The following is a 15,394-nucleotide window of genomic DNA, read 5'->3' as shown; positions in this document are numbered from 1 at the left end:
CTGGTAGATAAAAACACCAATTTAGAATTATGTTATGAATAACTGCCTTGGAAATATAAATAAACTCATTGAAAAGGAACAAATAAACCGCCGGAAAGAAACCCAAAGGAACAAGTGTCAATAATTAAGCAAAAGAACTATTATCTGAGGCCAGTTATAGAATAAAAATAGTACTACTCAGTATACAGAAAACTGCCAGAATCCAAGTAGCACAAAAAATGCTGCAGATATGGAAACCTTATATTAAAATGCTTTAGCCATTCATTGATAGGATTTGGCATTTTGTCATTAGAGAAACAGACAGTAGTCAATACCCCACATTTACTGTTCAATCTTAGCTTAAATCACTCTATTTCCTCTTTTGGCCATTCACCACTTTAAGCAGCACTAGTAAGCATAAGACTAACAGGACAGTGCAGCCTTCTCACTGGATTCTGCTGCATACATTGGGAAGCACTATATCATTGAAATACTACTAGCAGAAAAGTATGGACAGCTTAGACTGCGAATTGTCTGGGGAGATTTTATTCAAGAAAAGAGGAAAAATCATTCTCTTGCTGTTAAATACATTGCAGCCTTTCTCACCCCCCAAAACCAGATCTCTTCAGTGGGTTCTCTATACATGGAACAGCATATTCAGGAGTCAGGCAATGAGAACCAGAAGAAAGAGATGCACCTATTTGTCAAATGTTGGACTCCATGCTTTTGAAGGTCTGTTCCAACCTTAAAGTTTCTCTAATTCTGTAAAGTCATCAGCAGCTGTTACAGACATTGTACACCTCCTGCAAAAGCTTTTGAAAGCTTTCTACCTCGCTCTTTGTTCGCATCGCTGCCACCTGGGTGTTCACGTGTTGAATCCTCCTCCTCATTCGTGAGGGCCCCTCGTAACAATCAAGAATCCATCGTGGCTGTAATGATGCTGAAGCATCTCTCCATGGACCTCCTCTGCAGAAAAGTTGCTCCTCAAGTATCATCCAGTCCTTGGCTGCTTTGCTGTAAGCACACTGCTGCATCTGTGGGACAGAACCACTTTGTTCTGGCTTTTGGACATTTCCCTCTGCTCAGCCACCAGTGGCACCGCCCCAGTGATCACAGAGATCTGCCCAACCCACCAGATGGGACCACTGCAGAGGGAGTGCTGCAGACCTAAGAAACACAAGTGACCACTGGAAATGTGCTGCAGATGTTACTAGGGATAAAATTGTGATAGTCTGACTAGATGATACAGTGACAAATAAAAGCATGTCACAAACTTGAAAATGGCTGCTTTCATTAAATGTCCAACTCAAAAGCAGTGAGCCAGGAGAACTGCATCACAGAGGTTTTTATTCACTCAATTTTTTTTCTGGCAAATGTGTAACAAATGGCAGCATCCAGGTTCACTGATAACAGTCTGAATGATTCAGTTTTAGATGTACTATGCTCCCGCTGATCAAGGCATAAATTTAATTCTTTCTGCTTAGGATTTAGGGAGAACCAACATCTAAAGGAGAGAAAAGGTGAGAATTTCAAAGAGGCAAAGTTTGTTGGTCCCTGATGGCCAAACATGAAACAGAAACACACCTGTGATATTTTACTGTCTATGAGCTTGAGATCTATTTTAAATGTTTTACTGGCTACTAAAGAAAAAAAAAAAAGAAAGGTCAAAGTTCTCACTTTCATTTCTGCCATTGGAAGAGTGGAATAATTCATTTAAACAAAGGAAAAAAAGGGTTCTGAAAATAAACTGAGGAGTCTGATTGCTGAGTGATGCTGTATCACACTTGAGCGATAATGTCAGGAGAGAAGTGTTGACTCATCAACTCTCAGCAATTCTTTAGGCACAATATTCATCTCACTTCTAAAATGCCCAGTTTCTCAAGGTAGTCCAAGAGTAAACTTTCAAAACCAGAAAATTGTTGCCCAGTATTACTGTTCCCTACCTGTAAATGGTCCTTGTACAGAGAAGCATACAGCTCCTGCCCAACTCTTCGATATCGTTCCATACATGACACAAATCCCTAGAAGAAACATCAGAACACATTATGGCGAGGTGCTGCAGGTGTCAATCCTGTGAGAGGCAGAAGCAGGCATTAGTTGCTCTGTCTTTTACAAGAACAGTTAAGGAATATGGCCTGTGTCTGCAAGTTTGATGGCTCTGCAAGCAGTGTAGAGATGAGTCAATCACCTGAGAGCAAGTTGCACACTTATACCAGGAATATAAACATAGACATCATCTAAACAAGGGTCATTAGTGGAACTACTCAGAACTTTCTCAGAAGGAGAAAGATAATACCAAATACAATTTAAGGCTTCTCTTTTTGCAGCTGAATTAGTATTGCAAATAGCATAAATGACACTCATCTGTTATAGAGACCCCAACTGAGGTAAGGCTCTATAGTGAGATTATACAGGAGAGGTGAGAGCCCCCAATGCCATATGAAGGCTGTCACACCCAGCTGAACTTCCCTGACAAATGCAAAATTTTTGTGAGTCACAGCATGAGGCTAAACTTGCTATGAAAGTTCCAGCTTCGTGCTACCTAAAGCCATGGATCAGGTAGGTAACTTTTAAACAGGGACTCTGTGCCACACCGGCAGTGATCCCTCACAGCAAACTGGCTTCTGCTTGCACTGGGCTCTAATTAAGTTAACACACAAGGCCTGGGTGTTGTGCCGATTACTGCTGGCTGCCAGCCAGGTCTGTAACCCTGCCGCGAAGTCACATTTATTGGTGTTTCCCTGCAGGAAGCGCCTGTTTTACACTGATGAAAGTCATTATATTTTTGTTTGTTTAAAGCATCATTAAACCTGTAATCACAGTTGCGGCCTCACAAAACTATTCCATAATTCATATAGAACTCCCATAAAGGCTGACCTAGAAAGCAACAGCATCTCTGTGCTCTTAAACCAGTCCTGGTATAGGAGAAGATTTGACATCCTGGCTCTATGTGGAATTGGGGCAAAACCATTCAGAGTAGAAAACCAATGCCTCCATTTTGGATATTGACAGGCTACTCAAGCCAAGTCAGTGCTCTGCTGGCAGCTGTATCAAAGTTGCTTATAGTCTGTATTTCACTCATGGTCATCAGTGAGATCCCTAAGGTCAAAGTCCACAATTGCAAAGACTCTCACTGACCCAGCTCCTAGTCCTTGAAACATACGAAGGGTCCTAAGAAGGAAAACTTCTGCTAGCCACATGTGGCCAACTGAAGACTAACCACTTTGGCTTCCAAATGAGCTATAGCTAGCCGGCTTCAACCAGATGAACATGTCCCTATTGATCTCAGAGGGAAGCCATCTGGTTGTAAAGTGAAATGCACAGTTAACAAAATTGGAGATGACTATGATTGGAAGAAAAAAAAAGCCACACAAGCGAAACAAACACACAAAAATAAAACCTGAAGAAGATAACCAATAAACATGGAGAATACAGACCAGGCTATTATTTACAAAGTATTCAGTCAAAACAGTCATACAGTAATGCCTAATGAATAACTAGTGCAAAAAAGTGTCTAACAAATAAACAGATTCCATTAAAAATTGTGGGTGCTTATCCTTTAAAAGAGCAAGTCTTTATAGAGTAGATTAAGTACAACAATGCCACAGTAAAATCTGTCTTAAACAAGAACATGCCAGCTTTGAAAATTGTTAATGTAGTGTAACAAAAGGTTTGAGTTTCCTATGCAGAAAAGCAGGTGTAAATGTAAGAACTGTAATGCACATTTTTGGGAAGGGCATACTAATGGGCCTTATTGATCAATCCTTTCCTAAAAATCTGAGCAGGAAATCATGCCTTAAGTCTTTTTTATACAGATTTCTCTACTTTGCAGTCTTAGGCAATCACATTCAAAGTAGAATCAGATCACTTTACTGCCACATATTCCCCAGCCAATATTTAGAGCTTGAAAAGGTGATAGAATTCATACGTTATTTCCCTATTAAAAAAACAAAACAAATCACAGACTCAAAAACTGTTTCTTCTCTTGCTGCATGGAATCCTCAAATAGGAGCGAAAATGATTAACATTGAAGATACCCAGGGTGTGAATTTTCTACAATTTCTTTCAAGTAAAGCAATTGAGAGACTGTTTGTAATGTGAAACAGTTGAAAAGAAAAAAAGATTGAGATGTGACTTATAAGTTAACAGAACTCTACTGAGCTTTGGAGTGCTTTATATCTGATTTTTTAAAAAAATATAGAGAGATTACTTAACACTCCTGCACCTCATATATATTCAGGCTTGACATACTATAGTCATGTTGCATGACACAGACACCACACATACCACAGTTCTTTCCTAAAGAAACATTATGTCATTGGGGCTCTGCACTTGGCAGCTTTATTTGTATGGGTTGTGATACAGAATACACATGCACACAAAAATATGAGCCAAAACCCTTAATAAATGAAAATAACCATCAAGACAAAATAATTTTGGACTTGTAAGAGACAAAAGGAAAGCCCAAATGTTCAAATCCCTCGCTGTGCCAAGAGAATTATCCCATGGATTATAGTGACAATACCCACATACTCTTGCTTTGAAATATGTATTTTAAGTCATCTGTTGGTAAAGGCTAGAACTAGTGATATTAGTCTACTATTTTATCTGTTCTGAGCAAAATAAATATTGTAAGTATATAAATATACATAATAAAAGCATTAATGTAGCATCACAGCTATAACCCTCGTGCATTACTTTTGATCTTAGAGATCTTTATGAGAGAAGGCAGTCTTTAGTTTATAGATGGGGAAACTAAGAAGGGAGTTTCCGGAACATCGCAGAATTAAAGAGCTGAGTTTCTGGAACATAACAGAATGGATTGAGCTGGACAGGACCTTAAAGAGCACTCATTTCCAATCCCTCTGCTATTGGCAGGAACATCTTCCACTAGACCAGGATGCTCAGAGCCCCATCCACACTGGTCTTGAACAGCTCGAGGGATGGAGAGTCTACAACCTCCTGTCATTAGGACACGGTTACGGGGAAAGAGGGTATGATGGGGCAAGCCTAACCTGAATTAATTTGAAACAGCCTGATAAGCCCACAAAGAAGGTGCATAAGGTGAGAGCATGCAGTAGTGGGAGGGGGAACCTTTTGATGAACCAGTTTGGAAGTCCCTCCTAACTCTTATGTTTGCAGTGGCAGAGAGTACGCTAACAGAGCTGATGTACCAGATCTTAGATCTTATATCCCAGGATGAGTTCATGTACTTAATTCCTCTAACTTGGGCTTTCACAATTCTACAAGGAAGGTTTTTTAAATCTGATTATGACTATTAAAGCAATCTCTAGGTTTTTAGAAAGTATTTCATGGGCATAGAAAAACAGAAAAGCAGGTAGGGGGCTCTTAGGGTTGCCAGAAACTGCATGTGAATAGCATATGTGACAGTAGCATAGAGTTTGTGCATGGCAGAAACAGATCTGATGACTCTGATTCAAGAAATCATGTATTTAGGGATGTGCTTAGGCATGCATTTCTCAACTTTTGTGTACAGGTTGTCTGCTAGTGAAGGGGGGCATCCTTACCTTTAAAGCAAGCATTAAAGATATCAGCTCTCAGATAATATATATGCAGGACTTGAACTTCAAAAGTGACAGTTAGAAATACTTAAAATCTCTACGGATTATCACTCCAAAAGAAGAAAATAGGAAATTAGCATCATTAGGATTAGAAAAATTACATTATACCAATGTGATAAACTTTACATCTTGAATCAAACAGAAAAGGAGGTGAAATAGAACATTAAGGAAATGCCATTTTATAAAGAGCAAATTGTTCCAAATTGTTCCTTTAGTATATATTTCCCAGTAGCTCAACACTAAACGGTATCCGCTTGTGATGCAGCACTGCTTTTCTCAGCAGCCCCACATGCCACCTCTGTCTGCTGGACTGTATTCCCTAACCAGGGTGGATGAAGATGTGACCTAGTCAGGTAGGAGAGAGTTTCTTACAAAAGCAAATTTTTTTTTGCAGGCATCATCTAGAGCCAATAATTTTTTCATAGCACATTCCTGAACCGCTGACTTACACAGGCACAGAGCCAGATTGTCAGTAAAGTTTTGAGCCTAAACTCTTTGGAGAGATGAAAACTATCTTGTATTCATGGCAGTTCTCATGTTCCTTCTTTTTCCACACATCTACACAGAATGTGCAATTAAAGCTCAATTCTTCTCGTCCTTTCTTGCTATATCAATCAATCCCTTCCTCATCAGGGTTGCTGCAGAAGGCAGGATTACAGCTGCCATGGCAGCTTTACAGAGCAGCATCTGAGTGCTACAGTAAACTACAAGAGCTGGGTGAAGTGTCCAATGCAGCAGCCTTGTTCTATTCAGATAGAGACAAAGTGTGTAACATCTCCAAATCTGCTCCTGCTACTAAATCTGACACAGTGACCAGGTATACTGTTACCCTGTGCGAACAATAAGCCATCCATCTTGAGACCAGATTACTTTTCAAATAAGTGACTATGCACTAAGCAGCAAGTAGGTTCATTTCATAAGAGGAAATATTGTTCCTTTACTCCCCAGGTAACATTCATTAAGCTAAGGCAGATAATGTTTTCCTTAGCAGTGTAAAGAGCGGTTTATCCTAGTCCTTCACACACACTCTCCACACTGAGGGTTGTTTGCAGGCTCTTTTGAATCACAAAAGAATTTGTTATTGCCGTGTGGATTTTATTATTGCTTTGCCAAAATTCATTTAGCTTTTCAACAGACTGAGTTCCAGCAGTTAAGCGTTGCATGGAAGCTCCGTGCCTCAGCCCGCTAGGAGGCTAATGCAGTGTGCCAACTGCTCCTAAGGATCATGGATGGATTCCTGGCATTGCCAGTTGGTTGGGGAATAGCAGACCTAATGAGAAAATCCTCCACATTTCAGTGCATCATAAATGTACCCACACACAGGGGTGGGTTTCAAAGGGTAAACCTAAAGTGTGGTGTGTACCTGTGATGAGACTTGCACACTGCATTTATCAGCTAAGCCCAGGCAGTACAGAAGCCAGTCCCAGTCTACTTCTATAGCAACCATTGTGTGTATGTGTGCGTGCATACACACAGCCCTTCAACAGTTGATACTATTGAACAGATTATTTCCTGGGAGAACAGATAACTTGCCTCCTAATACCAAAAAAGCACAACGAGAGTCAAGGCAAGTTTGTTCTTTAATCCTGTCCCTGAGAATGGCTTCTGTGGCATTGGGATCGTTCATTCAACCTCTTGAGGACTCAGTTTCCGTCCTGTTACAGCAGAAGCATTAGGTTTTACCTCTAAGTGAAAGGTGAAGGTCAGACTTGGCATTATGGGGAATAGCAGGGCCTTCACTTGTTCTTACTCACTGTTTTCCATTTCTATTTAAAATGTGGAAGTCCTACAGGTGTATGTAACTTAGGGCTTTCCTGCACGCTCTTATCTAAATGCTTTTGTCCAAGCTTCATACACTGGCATGTTCTGATGACATTTGAATCATGGCTTTTATTTAAGAAAAAATTGCCCTTCTAATCCTTTAGCTGATGAAAGAATTCTGTAAGCATTGGTATATGCTTAGAAGTCAGGGTACAGAAAAAAGAAACGTCTCTCTCCTGACCCATAAAACACAACAGTTTTCCTAAAATGACTTTAAATTTAAAGGTGACAAGACTACTTCTGGAGTTTTTTAGTGCATGTAGTTCAAGCTGCTCTGCAGCAGAAAGCATGACTAGAACGCAGAAAGCATGACTAGAACACAGATAGACACAAGAAAACTTTAATTTGACTAGCAGAGATGAGACCAACAAGAAATGAATGGTCACAGACTTCAGCACAGTTAGCAACCAATACCCTCACTTAGAAGAAACATTTAAGTTAATCTTGCAGAGATTTCTAGGACCTCCCTTGATTTTCTGTTCTTAACTTCTCATTTTATATTGACATTTCAGTCTTTTGAATTCAAACCATTTCTTTCTGAAATTATTATAAATAAAATGTTGAATAGAAAAACTGGAAAACAGACATATTTGAACCAAGAAATTTGAAAAATTATTTTTCTATGTATTCAGCAAATAATAATCTCTTTCAGTGGCCAGCACACATTTCTAGGGTTTTTCTGCAACCAAATAGAACTCCTCTTTCATCCACGTTAACACCATTCAACAACTCATTTAGAATCAGCTATGTATAAAACTCAGCCGCCAGCAGCTCCTGAAAGATGAAACTTTGGTGCCAACAGCTTTAAACATTAAATTTCACTTGCTGAAATCCTATATCCAAGCTTAAGCCTGACCCAGACACAATCTCTAGCTTGAAAGGCAAAAGTATGTTTTAAAACAATATGCAGGAGAAATAACAGGCAACATTTTCATACAATGTGTAATTCAATGAAGGGACTTCAGCAGAAGACCACTGAGTTTAAAAACACAGGAAAGCTCCCTCTGAAGAGCTACCCACAAAAAACTTGTGATATCTCTCGTATTTCAGGTTTTAAGATGGAATTGATATCAATCAATAAAGAAACAATTTTGCTAGGATAGGTTTTTTACTGTGCACTGTGCTATCACACACCATCTCCTGCAGCAGCCTCTAATGAATTTTTAGAGGACAGACAGAGGGGCCTGTGAATCTGAGTCAGCCTAAAGACTTGCCTTCATCATACAATATTTATATTGCAATTCTCAGCTAAATGCTTGTCTTCAATGAATAGGGAAATGATTCCCAAGTGTTTCAGAAACTTCAGTGATTTGTATCACATAATATGAAATAGCTCTATATTTTATGTTTTCATGCAAGTCTTACCTAACACTGACCTGTTGAATTATTTCTTTATGATCTTGTAAACAATCTGAAAATGATAAATGAGCAGTGTGTCAGATATGTGTGCAAGAGAACATGAAAATTTCTTTGTTCAAAGTTAGAGAAACTTTTTTTCAGCTTGCTACAGCACGCTGTAATTTAGCTTTGAGCCAGTTATTAAACAAGACAATATTATAATGGAAATTGTTTAATATACATCATTAATAGTAAAGTGCCTGCTTTCATTGAAGTAAAAAAAATGTGTGCTATGAGCAGTTTTGAAATGAATATTTGATTCCAAAGTTCCCTTGTGCATTTAATGACATGCTAATTTACATTTTAATTACTTCCTAAGAAATCAAAGCGTTTGTTGACAGAAGAACATAATGTCAACTTCACGGTGCACTGTTGGTGGATAGTTAATGAACTTAATTAGATAATTAGTGATGTTAATTATCCTTCTATTATGAAGATAAACATGTTACACAAATGATATTTTTTTCAAAGAAATATCATTAAATGTTTGCTTGTTTTAACTTAGTTAACTTGAAAAGCTGATAAAAGATCAGCTGAGTGATTGGTAAGAAAAAGATTTAAGTAACATTTCTGGCTTTGCAATTACAAGTTAAGAGGTCTCAACCTCTCCATTTGGAAGAATGGGATTAAAAAGGGGATTAAAAAGACCTTTTCTATTTCAAGTTATATGGGCCTTTGGCGTAGAGGAATGCAATTAGTCAAGAAAAAAAAAAATAGAGGACAGGCACGATCAGGCTTCCTGTGAAACTGAGAAGGCTCTGCATTTCTTGTGAAGAATAACAGCTCTATCTACAGTTCTGAGGCAATGTGTCTTACAGGAGTTAGAGGTATGGTGTTTGCAACCTTGCTCAGGCACTCAACCTGAAGAGCCTCAGGACAGGGAATAGAGAACCTCTGAGTGACTTAGAGTTGACTGAAATACAATTGCTACAGTGGTCCTTTGCTGCTTTTGTAGCTTTTTTATGACATCAGAAACAGTCACAGTCATTTTTAAACTAAAAATTAAATATCTATAGTAGATTTTGACAGCAAAACTGGGAGGGAAGGGGAAAGGAGGAGAAAGAGCAAAAGCTCAAAGGCTCACTTTGAAAGAGGAAAGTCAGTGATTTGAAATCTTTGGTACTGTATTCGGTCTTAAAGACCTTCCTTCCAGAAAATTTACCCAAGTCTGTCACCTGTAAGCATCTAAAAATCCAGCTTATGTACAGTTCTCATGCTTTTGCATGACTACTCAGACTTCCAAGAAAATACAATCACCAGAGCAGATCATTGCTATTCTACTACCAGAAATGTAATTACACTCTCTTTTCTAAATGATCACGCCTCCCAGACAAAGCCACAAGCAAGGCATGAGACAGTACAGTGTATGCAGAAATATGCAGAAAACACAGCTGCATTTGATGGCTAATTCTTGCTAATACTTGCCACCAAATAGCAGGAAATTGCCTTTGCTGATGAAGGAGAACATGAGCAAAAGTACAACGGAAACATGGGGTCTGTTCCATTTCTGGAATGGATAGTTTGAATTTTGCTGTTTTTTCCAGATTGAGGATTGGGTATCAAAAGCACTTTTCCTATCATGTATATAATCACAGGGAAAAATTTAAGAGGAGTGTTCTGCTCCTTGTTTTTTGCTTGTTTTAATATGCAGCAAATACTACTACTGCTTCAATGTTCTTTGTTTATTTTTTGGTTGATAAAGGAATCAAGTTAAAAACCCAGGAAAAAACCTCATTTCTTCTTTCTACTGGGTACACCTCTGAAATCCTGGGTGAATTTCTGCACTTCACTCGGTAAACTTTGCTCCATTAGGAGCAAATATTTTTACTTTACTATGGGATTTAAATTCTTTCTTCCTTATTATGTAGTTCATTCTGTTATTTTTCCTTTAACCTCCATGTTTCAACCGGATGCCACTTGCTGTGGGACATAAGTCCATAACCGGCAGAAATCAAGACAGAGGCCAGTAGTGAATGCACAAGTCACCTGACACAGAAAATGATACAAAATTACATTACAGGACTATTTAAAGTGATTGCCAAAGTTGTCAAAAATATGAGTTTAAAATACAAATACCATTTACTTTTAATGTAACTTTTTTAATGTAAGTAAGCATATGAAAGAAGAGGGCTGTTGAGAGGCAACTCAACATTTTCTTCCTCTTAGATTTCACCTCTCTAAAAAGTGCATCAAACTCTGAAAGACGGGCTGGAGGGAGAAAGGAGAAGAACATTTGGAACTGTAGATTCATATCTCATTGAGAAGAACAATTTATCAGAGCTATGGAGCTGTCAGTACATGACATGATAAGGAATAACATCAAGTGAATAATGTTTCTTCCAAACCCAGCTCCTTTAATTACAAGCAGCTTCCTTGCAGAAGAGAGACAGAAGATGTAGAAACACCAATTTCATGCACTTGTGCCTGAATAATGTCTCCGTGCTGCCTTTTCCAGATGGCAACCTTTTCACTGGAGGAACTAATGATGTGGGCATATTTAGGGAAAAACCAATAACAGAGTCTTTAACCTTCAACAGCAAAAAGCATGTTGTACAAAATGTTCCTTGGGATGCATTTACAAATATCAATTACATTGCTCACTGAGGTGTAATCAGCTGTAATAATCAAAATTAATTTTAAAAAATAATTAAACAGACCCCAGGGCAAATAGTCAAAACTCTTGTAGTATGACATCACAGTATACATATGTACCTGGGAAGAGCTTGCTCACTCTGTAAGCAGCAAAGTGATTTTAAGGACTGAGAAGGATTCAGTGGCACACTAAAAAAACCTTGCAGTTCAGTAAGGAGCTATCAGACACATTAGCTGGGTGTCACAGTCTTCCTGGTCAGCACACCTGGAACTGAACCAGGAAGGCACCACCAGGTATAAAGCTGCAATCTCCTAAAGCTTGAGCTAGAGGGTTAAGGCTTCCTAAAGTGAGGCTAATAACAGACTCATTGTCTCCTCAGGGGATAAAAAAGAGACTTTAATCTATTGAGCACCACAATAACACAAGTTTGGTTTAAAGCTGTCAATGCACTTCTGCCCTACCCTATAACTAGTTACTCTACCCCTAGTACGCTTGAAAAGTAACATCTATGTAGTGCTTTTTATTTCTAGTTTTGACAATGCTAAGCAAAACCTTGGAAATGACCCTCTCTTTCAGCAAAGAGAGCTTATGCCTGGAAAAGATAATTCACATCTTCATTGCTGACAGTAGGAACTATGCCTACCCTCCAAACCCATCCCTGGATTATATACCAAGACTTGCTTCCCTATCTCTAGGGGCTAAATTAAAATTTGGACATTTAATAATTCATATACTGTAGAAAATGTAAGGCTAGTACTGTGATAACGCCTGAACCTTTCTACTAATTCAGTGCCTGAAGGACAAGGCTTACATGGGTGATGCAAGTCAACAGCAGCAGCAAAGCTGGCATCTCCTCACCTTGCTCCACCCCCAGCAGAGGCCTGTAAACACAAACATATCTGGGCTGCTTTGGTTTTTCAAGCGCCATAATTGGGCCCCATGCAGAAAGTATGCATTATTAGACTGTATGAACAGGCTGCCAAGAGAAGTTCTCCAGGTCACTCTTTGTGATTATTTCTAGCAGCATAGAAAATGAACCTCAACTGCAATAGCTGCCTAGTTCACAATGGAATATGTCAACCAACAGACACACTCAGAAGCCTCCCAAACCCAGAAAAACTTTCCAGAGCTATAGAAAAGGCACACCAGCGACAGACCCAGAAAAGACAAAGAGTAAAATTCACCTCTGATTTGCATGACATTTCCTTTGTGTTTCGGCCAGGTATGAACCTAATAGCTGAAGAGAGGCTTTCACTCCAGGAATTGTGCTTGCTCTGGGACAGGCTTGGCCCTGCTTTATTCTGGAGAAGCTTCTTTTCAGATACTGCAAGGGAAAACAGTCAAAAAAGGTTTTAAGGCTTGAAGTTGAGCCTGTCAGAAAATAGAGGGGTTCTATCCCCATTACACAAGACGAAACAACATGGCAGAGTGTCACTCCAGATGATAAATTTTGTATTTTTATGAGAATTGCATTAATGCATACTTCTCAAGCTTTTATTTAAAAGCCTTGCAGAGGTCTGCCATAGATCGGTTTCGTTACACAGACATGAACTTTGAAGCACTCCGGCACTGCACACTTTGCAATGCCCTTTCAACCACATAGATCTTCCTGTGGGTTACAAACACCTAAGGAGATTTCTCTTTCTTGCAGTACAAGGTGAACCCTGTGACACCACCAGGTGATTACAGAAGGGTTGGTTTATGACACATAAAGCAATCATAGCCCTAAATGAGAGAAACTGAGAATCTGCTTTCTCAGCAGGTGAGGAAAGGTATAACCAAGGAACAGCAGCTTTCCACCAGGCACCCCATTTACCACAACGTTTTTGCTTACTACAATGAGTGTTCCATAAAAGAACAGAGACCTAGCAAGTGCTGCCAAGCTTTTGTCATAATTTCTTCCCATAAAGGAGTGATCTCTGATATCTTCATGTCCCTTTCTTTGTCATTTCCTTTTACAGAAAGATCCATCTTGTAAGTATCCTCCAGAGCCTGCCGCCTCTGAGAAATGAGCTGCTTCCAGATGATTTCTACTGTTCTCAGAATCTCCTGGCGGACTAGGAAACAAGAGTAACATCAAAAAATAATTCTTCATTTATGTTTTCAAGTCGAGCAACAGGTAAAGCAAAAACATCTTGTTGGAAAAGAACTGGTCCAGAGTAACTGCCAGAGTTGGTGGAGTTGTTCCTTTTTTGTCCACTGCCTCCATATAAGTTCTAAACTAGACTGCTTAATCTAATACAGAAAATAGCAGGACATTTCTTTTATGATATTTCAGCTCCTCGAAAGAAACAAGCTGGAGTGACACAAGGTTTTAACCGGTTTCTGCTTTGGAAAACCATTTAATCAGAATTTTGATGATCTTATTATCATGCATAGAATGCTAAAGCACATAAAGGACATTCCTTTATGTTGCCAAACGTCACTGAAGATGGAGGGGCAAAGGTAATCAAGTTGATAAACAATTTGACACAGCAGGAAGAAAAGTACAATGAGCTGCTCGGTCCTTTTGCTCTGTTTCACTGAAAACCAGATTGATTTGGTTGCATCTTAACCAAACCATATACATATAAAAATAAAAATTAAAAGAAAACCACTGCTGCAGCATTCAGCTGACCACACTGAATCCTACCCAATTTTTTTTCTGTGTTTCTCTGAAAGGCTCAAATACTTTTTTTCTGCACATAACAGATAAACCCTGTGTGGATCTCGAAAAAAAAGAAATAAAGCTACAAACAGTATAAGTATGTGGCCCCTTATACTGGCCATAACATGGAGGAGAGATCTCCAAACTGATACCTACTACTCTGGAAGATGCTGGGTGTGACTTTTGAATAAAAAGGCTTGATGCAAACACAAGTTATTTTTTAGCACAACTTTCCTTTCTCTGTGCTGTGCCTGCAGTGCCTGTACACCAAAGAGGGAATAAGTGGCACTTGCACGAGCTGCTCTGATAAGTGCTTAAGACAAGTATTTTCCTTCTCTCTAAGCCACAGGGAACATGTGCCATAAATTACCATCATCTGGAGTAGGCAGGCTGCCCTTTTCCTCTTCACTGGGCGCAAGGAAAATTTGGTGATAAGAAGCCAGCTTTGGTTTTGCATCCACCCCAAAACCTTCTGAACAGCTGTGACAAAAAAAAGAAAAAAAAAAAAAAAAAGGAGGGCAGGTGAGGAAACCAGACTTAAACTGAGGATAGTGAAAGAGCTACAGATGTTTCTGCACATCTAGTCCTACCTGATTCATTTAGTAGATGAGTGCTTTCAGGTTTGAGAGCTTATACCAATCATGTAATACCACAGAATTTTCAGCAAGTGGGAACTTAACAACTGCCAGTCTGGTTTTTGAAGTCAAGGAGCAGTCATCATGACCCTGTATCATGAGAGTCATCACTCTCTGGTATGTGCCTGTGTAGCTACCATTCACTCCAATTAGACAGAATACAGGGCTGTCCTGACCTAGCCAGTCTGCATCCAGCCTTCTTGCACCTCCCCTGGGCATCTTGCACTTGGTCTCATTACTCTGAATTCCTTTGCTAGAGCTATCTGCCACCATGGGGAAAGCATACATTGCTGTACCCTACACTTGAGCTGCTTAGTCTGAGTTTTTTGTATCAATGATGATTCATTCAGTTTCTAAAGCGCTCAGCACAAAAAAGCTATAAACTTAGCACCATGGGTGCTACTAGCATGTGAATGTGATTACTGAGAACATCACCGTGGCCAAGAGGACTTCTGCTTTGGGACTGGGGGCTGTGCCAAAATGTACCAGTCAGGAGGTAAAAGGCATGAGGAACTTCAGTACAGCAGTAATATTTCAAGAAAGAAAAAAAAAAAATACCAAGCAAAAAACCCACAACCAAACAAAAACCAACCAACCAACCAAACAAAAAAACCCTAAAAAAAACCAGGCTTGCTTAAGATATCCAGAAAATCTGGACTTTGTCACATAACTGCTGTCAATATATAGCTACTAGTAACACACCAACTTCTTTCAGTTCTGAACAGGTTCTACTATCTGA

The 15,394-nt window shown here is 39.3% G+C and overlaps 1 protein-coding gene across 17 annotated transcripts in view; it reads right to left on the bottom strand.

The window, feature by feature from the left end:
* Positions 1-15,394, bottom strand: part of WDFY4 (WDFY family member 4) — a 131,969-nt gene that overhangs the window by 49,673 nt on the left and 66,902 nt on the right. For 15 of the 17 annotated variants that reach the window (XR_005701882.2, XM_058421537.1, XM_040071402.2 and 12 more), the window contains 5 exons: positions 14,391-14,500; positions 13,239-13,430; positions 12,558-12,697; positions 1,923-2,000; positions 810-1,013 (listed from right to left, as the gene is read on the bottom strand). Coding sequence is in view for 16 of the 17 variants with exons in the window: in XM_058421537.1 (XP_058277520.1) it covers positions 810-1,013; positions 1,923-2,000; positions 12,558-12,697; positions 13,239-13,430; positions 14,391-14,500 (724 nt within the window). In the remaining variant the exon portion in view is untranslated. Of the gene's footprint in view, positions 1-809; positions 1,014-1,922; positions 2,001-12,139; positions 12,255-12,557; positions 12,698-13,207; positions 13,431-14,390; positions 14,501-15,394 lie in introns of those variants that run through there. The other 2 variants (XM_040071411.1, XM_040071412.2) reach the window with 2 other exon arrangements.

The sequence above is a fragment of the Hirundo rustica genome, chromosome 8, assembly GCF_015227805.2.
Source record: "Hirundo rustica isolate bHirRus1 chromosome 8, bHirRus1.pri.v3, whole genome shotgun sequence".
NCBI classification, from domain to species: domain Eukaryota; kingdom Metazoa; phylum Chordata; class Aves; order Passeriformes; family Hirundinidae; genus Hirundo; species Hirundo rustica.
Note: the sequence above shows the minus strand (reverse complement) of the source record. Positions and strands in the feature narration are given on the sequence as shown.